The sequence below is a fragment of the Gymnodraco acuticeps genome, unplaced genomic scaffold, assembly GCF_902827175.1.
Source record: "Gymnodraco acuticeps unplaced genomic scaffold, fGymAcu1.1, whole genome shotgun sequence".
NCBI lineage: Eukaryota > Metazoa > Chordata > Actinopteri > Perciformes > Bathydraconidae > Gymnodraco > Gymnodraco acuticeps.
The window spans coordinates 6,409,548-6,422,574 of NW_022990238.1; the positions used below are offsets into that span (position 1 = coordinate 6,409,548).

Below are 13,027 nucleotides of genomic sequence, written 5' to 3' on the forward strand. Positions count from 1 at the left end.
GTGATTTTTGGATTTACCGTGCCTCTCAATTGCCCGTGGCAGGTTGGCAAGGTCGATGAATCCTGAAGTTGCCCAAGGATTGTTCAGGGAGCACGAATCCTTGTCAAAAAGAAGACATGGCCAGCAAAATAGACGCTGAAGTTTAGCGCTTCCAGTTAGCCACTCCGTGCGGACATAATTGTCCTCATTGAACGTCCGATTCTCTCCCTTTTTCCTCTGTGTACACACAGCTCGAGTGCGGGCATTGGCCTGTCATCTGATTTAATTTGTAGTTGCTGCTGTAGCGGAAGTTTAGTAAAGTTATGTTTGATTAAGTACGCCAAATCTCCACCCTCCATAATGCTTCATTTGCTTGATAATTTCTAACGGCGGTGATGACAGTTACAGTATTAAAACTGATGTTGATGTGATTTGATTGGATAGCAGTGTCCAATCAAATCGCCAGCCGCCACTGAAGGGAAGCAAGAGGCGGCTGGCTTCCCTTGGCATGGCCCTGACCAATCACAGGTTGGCAGGGGCATCACGTGGGCCTCATCTGATTGGTCAATCCCTCCATTTTTTTTCACCAAAGGAAGCCAGATTCGGCTGGCCTCCTCTCGCAACAGAGTGCAATCTACTGTTTCACCATAACATCTAGAGGGGCGCTGTTTCACTCTTTTTAAAGTACTCAATGAGAATGGGGGAGAGACGGCCGGCAGCAACACACAGCAAAGGAGAATTATCGAAACAAAACAAAGTGTTTTTATTTATTTATTTAAATTATAACTACAATCCGAAAAAACAGGAGAAGCCTGGCTTCCCTTGGCCTCTGGGAGAAAACGCCACTGACCCAGAGAGGGTTATTTGGTTATTATTTATTTCATAAATAGTGTTATTTATTTCATTAATAGTGTTATTATTTATTTCCTGACTTTTTTTCTGTGAAGATCCCAGAAAGGGTTATTAATATTTGGTTATGTGTGGCTTTCTAGAAAACAATAAATGTTTACGTTTAGACACCCATGCGATCGTCACACTGTTTCTGTTACAAACTGACCCGGCCCCCATCAGAGAAGGGAAAAGTTATGTGGCCCTCACAGGAAAAAGTTTGGGGACCCCTGCTTAAGAGGGTTTGTATTGTCCCACAAAGCATTCACATCTAACCCCAATTCCCTGCAGAATAATTGTGTGCACTAGGGCTGAACGATTAATCGATTTTAAATCGAAATCGCGATTTGAAATGATGCGATTATCAAATGGCAAAGCCTGCGTTTTTTTTTAGTTAGTAATGCTCCATCACATGTTTCTATTACAGGGTGAATCTTAAACTGAAGCTTGACTTTAAAGCAACCCAACGGAAGTTTCATGTAAGTTTAGTTCTTTCACTCGTAGCTCGGGCTGCGGGGGTGCTAGAGACGGGAGTACGTTGATACGACCTTCCTAGCCAGAGTTATGGCCGCATTTTACAATAAACTTCCGTTGGGTCGCTAAAAAATAAATATCGCAATTCGAATCGCAATATATTAGATTTTTTCCCAAAATCGTGCAGCCCTAGTGTGCACAGAGAAAGAGAAAATCAACCATTCTCTTATTTAAAGAAACACTTTTAAAAAAAAGTTTACTCAAGTAATCTACATGCATAAAGGTCGTGATACAAGAGTCTTTAGGCTTGTTGTTCAAGATTATTATTGTGTTCATGGATGTGAAGTGTGTGTCAAGTTTTAGTAAAGTCTTTTCACATTTCCAGAGAGAGAGAGACATCCTTGATTTGTGGGTGAATCCTCTTCATTTATGTTCGAACAAAACCAAATCCAGGTCCGTCAGAGACTTTGTCCCGACTGTCTTTATGGAACCGTCTCCACGTCGAGCTGTGAACAATCACCCAGCAGCACACGGAGCCTTCAGGATCCCAGTCGCTCTCGATCCAGGTTCATTTTTTGGAAGAAAGTCTTCCCAAACTCATAGGAGCTTATCATGACGGCACAGGCCGGGGCCACCTTGATCACCCTGGGCATGAAACCTGGAGAAAAGATCAAGTCTTACTCAACACGTCATACAGGGGTGAAAGAAGTGCTTTGACATTTCACTTGATTAAAAGTACCAATAGTAAAGTCAAAGGAAAAATCAGAAGAAACATAAAGAAAAAAACAAAGTACAAGTACCTTGAAATTGTATTTAGGTAAAGTACTTGAATACATGTTCTTAGTTATATTACAGTCCTATAAAGCATAAGTGTGTACCTGCAAAAAGGCCCCTGTAGCCCATCTCAGCCCATATTGACTTCATTATGTGCCATGTGGACGTTGTTCTCTTTGAGGCAACTAAGAATGGAAAAGTCCTGTTTAGAACATGCTACACACACAAATAAATCAATTTGATTTGAAATCATTGAAGATAAAAGTACAGACCTCCCAGAGCGTCTATTTCTCCCAGCTGGATCTGTCTCCGTGTCTTCACCACGTCAAAAGGCAGCGTCAGGATCGCAGCGATCTAGACAGGAAACAGTCATATAATGGACAGGAAAACAATGGCCTGATTCTCTTTATATATCCCTGAGGATGCATTCGCTGCTCACAGCTGGACCTGATGCATTCGCTGCTCACAGCTGGACCTGAAACTTCTTCTCTCACATCTTCAGTTTACTTGTTGCAACAGAGGTCAGGTGTGTCTTACTAATAAAGGCGAGTACTCACAGCTCCAGAGACGGCTCCTGCAGTGAAGCTGATGGAGAAGTTGGCCTGATTCATCCGGGACTGTTCACACAGCCGAGCCTTCATCAGCTCATAGTTAAACCAGTACAAAGCTGTAAATACACACAAACGGGGGCGGTTTGTACGCTGATTTCTTGCTTTAACCCACAGACATCTCACCACCTCAAAAATAACTAGGATGTTGTTTTTTCCATTTTGTGCACATAAAAAAGAAAAGATTTGTTTTGGGATTATTTCTAATCTGATTTGAGGGTCAAAGGTGTTTTGTGCTAAAGTGATTGTAAACTACCGTGAGGCTAATTTGTGTGTGAAATTTAAACTGAACATGAATATGTCTTTAACACTAGAACAGCTGCAAGGCAAGGCAAGTGTGTTATGTAGCACCCTCTGTTGTTAAAAATTGTCAATATGAAGTCAGATTGAAAAAAATGGCCATTAATACCCATTAGCGCCAGCGGGTAATATTTACCTTTTAGAAAATGCAGTGATTTTCGCGCTATTGATTTCGCGCAAAAACATAAACATGACGTGTTGCTATAGCAACGCCTGTTGTTTACTGCGGTTCCTTATAGATAGAGAGATAGATAGTTATAGATAATTAGTTAGTTATAGATCGATAGATAGAGAGAGAGATAGAGATACTTCATGCTATCTGCACACTAGATATCATATGAAAGCTGAGAATCCACAGATTCTATTGGTATAAGTTTCATCACTGTGCGATCAAAACTCACTGTTAACCCTGTGTTCTAGTATGATGAATAAAATAACATTATACCTTGAAAATCAATGCATTCTAATAGCAGGTACATTTGACCCATTGGCGGTTTTAGGTATACAGCGACCCCTGGCGGTTCTAGTGTTAAAAATGATCTGACAGACATAATAAATGAACGCAGGATGTCGGAACTTTAAGCATAGGTGGTAGGGAGAAGAAGTATAAAGAGTGGCGAAGATGTGTCTTTTCCCATCCCATACTGTATGTTCAGAAGAAAAATATTGAGTATAAAACACTCAGTCCCTGTAAGTCTAGAAGGTGGTAGATAAAGTGTGTAGTTTTAATGGCAGAAGAACACTCACAAACTTCTCAAAGCACTCCAGCAGCTCAAGTTAATGCTTCACTTTCTCTGCCTCTGCTGGTGTTTTAAACTGTAGTTTTTGGTTCAAACTCCAGCTGATTTTCAAGAATACAAATAGTTAAATAGAATAACAGAGTGTTTAAACACGATTTGATTAAAGGTCGACTGAAAAATACTCAAGATATCAAATAACAGCAGAGGAGTGAAATATGCTGCAGGAGAGGTTTGAGTTTCTATTGATGAAAATACTTTTCATGAAGCAATATTGTAACAACCATGTTTGAAGTCAACAGGTAGGAATATAAAAGATTGTCGAGAGTATTATTAAAGTATATTGCGTTGTGTGTTGCTGCTCTCACCAGAGAAGGGTACGTCTCTGAGCACGGTGGGTCCCCAGCCCTTCCACAGGGACAGCAGCCCGCCCTGAGCCACAGCCGAGCGGATACACACCCGCAGCTCGCTGTAGGACAGCTGGCGGGACTGCATCTTGGTCCTGACCAGCTCCAGAGGGCTGATCACCGTCACAGCCCCCACTGCAACACACACACACACTGGGAGTCAAAGATACACATAACATACTACAGTCAGGATATCTGTGTGATTTAGTGGACATACATCTGGCCAGACCCCCAGCAACAAGAGGGATGTGGCTGCCCTGGAAACCCAGGCTGTATCTCAGGAAGTCCCGCAGCTGGTCGTAGCAGGTGAAGTAGATGACCGTGGCAGGGACAGCCATCACCCTGCACAGAAACATGAACATGAATGAAGGACTGCACTGTACATTAAATGCCATAACAATAGAAAATATTAAAAAGAGCTCCTGAACAGTCCATTGATACAGTGTTTTCGTAGGACAGTAGCGCTACAAGCACATGATGACCTTATAGAATAAGATGCGTTGCTGTAGATTGAACTACCCAACAGTAAAATGCAAAATACATGTAAATATGGGACTTTTACAGTATTTTTTATTATTGTTTTAGTCTTTAATTAGAAGTTATTCATACTTCTTGCACTACTGTTTGTCTACAGTCAAATGTACTTCATTGGAGATTCATTCACATGGATGGACTATGCTCGATTAAGGCCATTATGTGTTTTTTTATTTGGCTGTACTTGCCAGTGCATACTCGTGATGATAATCCTGTGTTCAAGACTTCATATTCTAAGCATTTTAATATGTTTAAATGCTTTTCCATTTGGAAAATACAAAATGTATATAGTAAACATTTTGTCCTTGTAAATATGGCACCCATAGAAAAAAAACACAAAAAACTCAATAGGAAGGAACAAATGCTATTGGCCACTTATATCAGTATCATTTACCCCGAAACAAGAATGTACTTTTCAACACATTTATTCTTAACTAATGGTGTTTTTTTAATTAAATTAAAGATTAGAAACTCACAGTGTTGGTGGCAGTCCACTCCACAAAGATCTGAAACCTTCGTGCCGAGTTATTTTCACAAAGGCATCCTATGGAATAAACAAACATGTGGATTTGTTTTTTGCAACAATATAGTGGCAAAACCTGCTGATGCACTAATACTCACAAGCGTCCCACTGAAATGTGTTGGTGTTTTGTACCAGCTGGTGCAACTGGTTCCAGTCTGACACACATAGACGTGATCCATCAGCCCGTTACAATACATGAAGCATTTCCCTGAGAGACAGAAAACCCACAGGGGGCAAAGGAGTTCAAAAGAAATATAAGCAAAGCCTACAATAACTGCTTGGCAACAGCTTTCACAGCAATCATCAGAGAACTGCTTTAATTAAAAACCATTAGAACTTTATGCATATGAAGTGTGATTAGATGTGGTGAATTAAAGCGAAGAGTGATACAAAAACACATGAAATGCCAATGAGCACAGAGTTGCTCAGAATATACTATTATTGTCATTGCCTAAATATTGACGTAACATTTGAGAAACTCTGAAAATTAGGAAACCCAATTAATATTTACTACGGCAGGATCATTAGTTAGCAGGAGTTAAAGAAATCTACTTCACAGGTCAGGTTGAATTTCTTGTAAATTGTTGTTGGAAGCTTTTCAGTGTTGTTTCATGATTCTAAACGCTACCATAATGTAGAGAAGTGAACCAAAGCTGACTAACATGTGAATCTCTTTGCAAAACAGCTTTGTTTTCATTGGCAAGAGTCGCTTGTTAGCTGAGCATGTGCCAACACAGAAAGCTGGACTGGGCCTAAGGGGTTTTCTTAGTATTTTTTAAGATATAGCATGCAGCGATGGCGGGTCAGCTACTTACACTTGGATGTGCGAATGATGCCCCCCCATGAAGAAGATTGACGGGCTAAAGCTACGAATCAAAGCAAAAAGCAGGACAGAAGACAAAAAGGACAGGTGTCAGTAAAGCATTGAGATACACAGGGCACTCAGACACAGCTGGTAACAGCAGAGTCAGTTTTTCATTAACTTAGTTTATGATCTAAAACCACAGAAGAAGACAAGTGCCTTGTCCTACCTTGGTGGAATGGTGTTTGCTGAGCCTGCAGCCTGATCTTCACAACGTCCAGCGGTGTGACTATAAGCAAATACATTGACAGATTGAATTATTATACACAGCGACGCACTCAGTTTTCACTGAGCTAAAACCAATGCAGTCGAAGTCCTGCAGTGAATTCTCCCTCCATGAGGTTATCCAGTAGGGGTGTAACGGTATCCGTATTCGTCCCGTACCATCACGGTTCGGACGTCACGGTTCGGCACACGCAGTCACACGACGAATACGCATTTTTTTTTACGAGTGGGAAAAAAGTGTCATTCAGGGCAGTATCCACTACACTATATATAATCCAGGGGGCGGTATTGCGCCTAAAAGCTGTTTGCCAGCCGCCCTTAAACAACAAATGAAGAACAAGAAGAAACAAAACAACAAAACGAACAAAATACAAGAAGAAGAAAAGTTAGTATGGCGATTTCAGCTAACACACAGGAGCTAGAACCCACCTGCTTCTTTTAAATCAGCTGTGTGGGAACGTTTCGGGTTCCCTGTGGACTACAATAACGATTAAGTGTGCGAGTGGTGGATCGGACGAGGACGGTGTGTCGGCGTTGTTCGACAGCGGTGCGGTATGCTAATGGTAACACACGCCAAACATGCTAAATCATATCAGAAGGCATCACCCAGATTTGCCAATCACCGGAGCCCGGCAAAAGACAACAGCAGTTCAACAGCTGATCCCCGCTGTGAGACCAAATAAATAACGGAAGCTTTTGGCATATGTTTTTCAACGACTTTGCGCTCTTGAAACACTTTCTTATTATTTATGATGTCATATTTTCAAGACATTCTTTTTAGCTTTACAGCTTGATGAAACCTTTTAGTTTGACATCAGCCATTATAGATAATATGGCCATCTGAGTGTACTGTGTAAGGTTGGTTTTTAACTGTTTAATACAGTTAATTATTCAAAAAATAGTTCTTTTTTTTTTTTAAACTGAAACTTGCACTACTGTTCAAACATAAATAACAACAAACCTGGAATTATGCATTTGGGACTTTTTTTTTGCTTTTTCTTGTTGTACCGAACCGTGACCCCCAAACCGAGGTACGAACCGAACCGTGACTTCTGTGAACCGTTACACCCCTATTATCCAGCCTTCAAAATGGCCACACAGTTAAATGAACACCTCACTCATACAGTTTAAACTAAAATTGAATATTATAAACTTCATGAAGGGAGTGAATATTAAAAGTAGGGCCGGGACTTTAACGCGTTAATTAAGATTAATTAATTACACAAAAATTAACGCATTTTAATCGCACTTATTTTTGCACGGCGGGACGTTTCTCACTGGATGAGTTTCAGGCGTACCGATTATACTGGAGCACCAACTAACGTTCATGACTTCAGACAACAACAAACCACAGTGAACAACAGTGGGAAATGTTGTTTTAAAAAACGGACGGATGGAAGCGTCGATAAGAGCACGGTTGTGTGCAAATTATGCAAAAAGGAATTCGCATATCACCGCAGCACATCAAGCCTCAAGTATCACCTCAATGCAAAACATATAGCAGCTAGCGTGGAAGCTAGCCTGGACGTTAGCCTCTTTTATCGCGTTCACACCAAAAAGAGCCGGTACTAAAATTAGTTCATGAGAACCTTTTTACCCCCACGAAAGTCCCTGCTAGAGAGCAGAGAGCTGCTAGAGAGCAGGGACTTTCGTGCGGCTCTCTTGTGAGAAAAGAGCTATATTTCTGATTGGCTGGGCGGATTGCAAACCACGCCCCGTAAAACTCCCAAAAAGTTTTGTGAATTTTATTATCCTCGCATTAGCATTATTAGCATTAGCCCAGCGCAGAAACGCAGAGAGACTAATTTATGGCAACACAAAATAAAACATGGGAGCGGTGGAGATGAGGAGGTGTCGGCGTTCTGGCGATTTACTCGGAAGGCTGCAGGGACTCCCAGCAGCTTCTACTGATGCAGAAGAAGAATAAGTGACGTCAGCGGCTTCATTTGCCTAATCCACCCCCAGGTTCAACGAGTTCTCATGAACTAAATTCTCATGAACCTTTGTGGGAAAAGTACTGCGGTGTGAATGCGCCTAATGGTATACTAAAATCCATGCGAAAAAAATTGCTTCTCACTGTTCTTAGGTCAAATATTTATATGTGATTAAAAATGCGATTAATTTCGATTAATTAATTACAAAGCCTCTAATTAATTAGATTAATTAATTAATTTTTAATCGAGTCCCGGCCCTAATTAAAAGGTCCCATGTCATGGCCATTTCTACTGATCATAATTCCATTGTTGAGGTCTACTAGAATAGATTTGTATTGTGCAACTTTCCAAACTCACATTGGTTTCTCATACAACATCTCTGTATAGTATGTGTGTATTCACTCTCAGTCCTAAATGGCTTGTTGGAGCTCCCCCCGCCCCCACACACACACACCCGCAGCCTGGCTGTGGGTCTGTCTGTGTGCTCGGACCGGGCCCGGGGCGGGCCTCGCCGTGTCCCAGGCTGAGAAATCCGCGAAGCTGCAGCTGAGAAAAATAAGGCTGGCTGGCTGTGTGTGTGAGGAGCTCCTCGGATTGGTCCATTTGGATCGTCGTTACATCACTTGGTTCCCGGAAGAAAAAAATGGAGCTCCAACGAGGCGTTCTGGAGCAGCACAAACAGGTATTTTCTGTGTTAGAGTTTTACTCACTACAGGGTGTACTTTGAGGGTTTGTGACTCTGCAGACCGTTTACATGCAGAAAAACCTTCATAACACACGAGGGGACGGGTAATAACCAGAAAAGCATGACATGGGACCTTTAAAATACATGGCTGCAATTTACTTAAAGGATACCTATCATGCTATATTTAAATGATATATTGTAGGGCCATACCTATATAAGGTATATTTATACATTTCTGTTTTCAAAATACCAAACAGACCATGCATTTTAGCCATGCCTCATTTCGCTCTATTTGCTGTTCTCCAGCCCTGTTTTTGCAGGGGGCTGATTCTGTAAGCTGCAGCTGAGCACGCCCCCCTGCAGGAGAGGGGAGCGTGCTCTGATCAAGTCAGAAGAGGGATCTCCGTCCTCCGTGTTATATTATATAGAGTCGTTATTCATTAGTTTTAAAGCTCAATAAATAACAAAGAATAACTTTGACCGGCACTTTAACGGACATCTTCACCGGCGAAAGAAAACCTAACTGAAACTCTGCCGCACGGTCCCCTCGTTCCTTGGAAGAGGCAGAGAGGTGGGTGTTTGTCATCTGCTGGTGGACTAACCGGAGAGAATTACAGTGCTTGCCTTGACGGGGAGGGATTGCATTGAATTACAGCAGCGGGAGCAAACGCTTGCCTCGGGAAGGGAGAAAAAGAGCCACAGCGGAGAATAAACAGAAGGGCAACCATGGCAACCATGCGCGGGAAGTCTTCTTCGCTGCTTTTGTGGCAGACTACATCGCCACTTACAGGCCTGGCATATGTACTACAGCGTCTCCAGCGCTTTCGAGCGGCAATGGCCGGCCGTGGCCCAACCTCTCATTCCCCTGATAGGTGGAGAATTGACCAATAGCCGTAGCGCCACCTTCCTGACGTCAGGACAGTGTTCAAATCTGGATCAGTCTGTATCAGATCCGTTGCAGCCCCTTTTTTAGAGATTTGGGTATGGAGGAAAATAGAGAGGGTTGTGTTTTCTGACACTTGGTGAGTTCCCTGGAACACAGGGGACACATATTCATGTATAAAAGTGCATTTTGCATGATCGGTCCCCTTTAAATTGTCATACTGATTACTCTTGAGTTTTCTAGATTAATGGTATGTCAGAAGATGAAGTCATTACATTCAATTGTTCAGACCAAAACACAAAGATATTAGGTTTAGAACGATATAAAACATGAAATCCCTACATTAGAAAAGCTGAAAACAGCATCTTCTGCCATTATTGCATGAAAAAATAGGTTTGAACAATTATGAGAATATTTGTTTTCCTTCTTTTTGACTGATCAGCAACTATGCCAACTGTTAAGCCCTTTTAAAGGACTTTTCTATTTGACTGTAGCTTTAACTTTGTGTAAGACTCTGACGAAAATAAAGGCATTGTAAAAGACTACATTTATGAACATACAGACATAAGCTGCTTTTCCTAGCTTTTGTTTCCATTATCTCACCAAAAATAGATGTGAGGAGGGCTCCAGTGCCAGAAGCCAGCATCTGCTGCACCGGAGAGATGGCAGCCACAGAGCCGCTGACCGCCCGCTCCCCCATCCTGCCCACCTGTCAGACCAAGGAGAACCAAAATAAACCCTCACAGTAGGAACACTTTGTTCTCTAACTAACCTTCACAGAGCTGTTATTCTAAACCATGTGGAACTCTTGTAGCCAGGGGTCTATTTCTCATTGTTATGTACAAAAACGAAATAAATAGTGTTTGTGTCCTGCAGCTTCAGAAACCTAACCTAACCAATGTGGAAGGCTCCTAAAATGCTACAAGTCAGTGTATTGGCAACACATGTCACATTAAAAAAGGTTATTCAACAAAAAAGTTAACCAAAATGTCCTCCTTCAAAGAAATTGCATAATATTACACTGTAATAGAGTCAGACATATGTTAATGTGAGATAACTAGGCGTAGTTGTTATATTGAGGTCATTGACACATTATGATAGCTTATCTACACCATGCATGCACCAAGCAGACAGTGAGAGCCTCACCTCGCTTTTTGAGGGAGTGGGTTGTAGCATATAGATACACATTTAACATTTAATACTGAAATGGAACAAAACAAGTTAAAGTCAACTTGTAAATGTCTTAATGGAAGTCATGTCTTAATTTGAATAAGTGTTTTTTGTTCAAATCATAAACAGGGTTAACAAATCCATAACAAGCAGCCACAATGTTTAAGATAATATTTTACAGAAAACAGTGACACTTTCTTTAGTGTTTCCTGCGTGTGTTGTTGCCATGTGTCCTCCTTTACCTGTAGTAGTTCTTGATGTATTTACATTTAAATATGACAGTCACTTGGCACTGAGAACTAAACAAAAAATGTCTCTAAAAGTGTCATAAAGTGAAAACTATTTTTACAATCAAAACCTGAAATGGTAACATTTAAAATAGGTACTACTACATTTAAAACATAGTAAGAACATGTCACTAAATATATTTGATTGTTAAAAAAATGAACTAAAATACTGCCATCAAGGACATTTTTGGGTATAATATGATGTCAATCAATATTAGACAACATTGGAATTATAGTTTCTTAACTAAATAGAAACCAGCTTTAAATTAAAATCCAACACTACTGAGCTTTTTTAGAAAGACGTTTATGCTGATATGCAGCGGAAACCATAAAGTGCATTTTACGACCAGCAGACACTGAATGTGTTTGGGGCATGGAGTGTTTCACCTTCACAGCGTTGCTTCGTCATAATGTTAGCTAACGACACTCGTGTTAATGAAACAACATTTGATGACTAGGTTTTCATTGAAATCTGAAACTCAATCAATTAAATGACCGGGTGTTAGCTGTGTGTACCGTGTTTGTGAGAAATCCTTTAATGTGTACTTTTTTTATCCGCCATAAGCCAACTGTCGAAATGTCAGAGACATTTAGCTAACAGTGGCTAGCTAGCTTTCCAGTCAACGTTGTTGGGTTGTAAGATTAAGCTACTCACCTCTACTTTAGCTCCCAGCGTGAAATAGAGGGCTCTTCGTCCATTTCAGGGTAACGTTTAAGCTACTCTGTCGTGCTGCAACTTATTCGGGTTCTCCACTGCAGATAACATGTTTTGGAGTCGGGTTTAGGTCGCTGCGGGGACACTGTACAAAATGTACTCTTCAATAATCTGTACAAAACTTCACTCCGCGGTAGTGCTGAAGAGAGACCCATCCGCGTGTTGTGGAGATCTGCGGTAACATGTCCGGGTCGTCGCGCCCCGCCCCCTCCCGTGCTGTAGCTCTGCCGCCGCCTGTTGGACATGTCACCACACTACAGTCAGCTGCCGCATGTAAACAAGTTTGGGTAACGCTTAATACCGAGTGCAACCATAAGTGCAACATACTGCATAAATACTCGGGGCTGGAGTTCACGATTTGTTCTTGTATTGACTGTGTACCAGTAGGCCTACAGTGTGTACCATAGGCTACTACATGTAAGTACTTGGGCACAAGATGCGAAGTATTGGATTCAGGGCATAACAGTTTTGGACATAATGACCATAGATGAACTGTTTTATGTAAATACTATACTTTTTTTTATTACTATACGTTATGTATGTCCTACAGTACAGAGCAACTACATTCACGTCTGAGACTTACAGTAGAGATCATGTATAATTATGTTACTTTTAAATTAGGCAGTGCACCTTTCTCTGTAATACCAGGCTGGACTACGCATGACCTACTGACCAATAATCTGTATAGAATCATTATTTGTCTTCTTATTTCTATCTACCGGGTAAGATTATACAGGGTACAGTACAGTATTTATGACCAAGGTCCTTGGAAATAAGACCACATCATATAAGTGATGCATGGTCATTACCCAAGTGTGTCTCTAAAAGTAGTTCAGTACCAACAGAAGTACACTTTTGTCATTTACACAATTGGTCTTAATTGTCACATTTAAAAAACAAAGGTCGTTTTTGCAATTATGAGCCAGAACCTATTCTCTCAGTCGTTTATTTGTAACATGCAATCAAAAAATGATGCCTTTATATTGCACAACAAATCTTTAAAATATTAAATATATAATATGAATTTCACTGGATTTGTATG

At 41.0% G+C, this 13,027-nt stretch overlaps 1 protein-coding gene across 1 annotated transcript; it reads right to left on the reverse strand.

Moving 5' to 3' along the window:
- Positions 1-1,580: 1,580 nt before the first annotated feature.
- slc25a39 (solute carrier family 25 member 39) lies at positions 1,581-12,180 on the reverse strand. The gene is made up of 12 exons (XM_034219700.1): positions 11,926-12,180; positions 10,417-10,522; positions 6,256-6,315; positions 6,040-6,090; positions 5,323-5,432; positions 5,178-5,245; positions 4,385-4,509; positions 4,129-4,302; positions 2,673-2,782; positions 2,388-2,469; positions 2,220-2,300; positions 1,581-1,999 (listed from the first exon to the last, which is right to left on the reverse strand). Exons 2-12 carry the CDS (start codon positions 10,511-10,513, stop codon positions 1,881-1,883), a joined length of 1,077 nt encoding a protein of 358 aa, XP_034075591.1. The 5' UTR covers positions 10,514-10,522; positions 11,926-12,180; the 3' UTR covers positions 1,581-1,880.
- Between the last annotated feature and the right edge of the window lie 847 nt (positions 12,181-13,027).

Coding starts and splice junctions, on each gene's coding strand:
- slc25a39 (XM_034219700.1), bottom strand. CDS start 10,513: ATGGGGGAGCGGGCGGTCAGCGGCTCTGTGGCTGCCATCTCTCCGGTG. Junction 5,246..5,322: donor CACATTTCAGTGGGACGCTT/GTGAGTATTAGT, acceptor TTTATTCCATAG/GATGCCTTTGTGAAAATAAC. Junction 2,470..2,672: donor CAGGAGCCGTCTCTGGAGCT/GTGAGTACTCGC, acceptor TTTCCTGTCTAG/ATCGCTGCGATCCTGACGCT.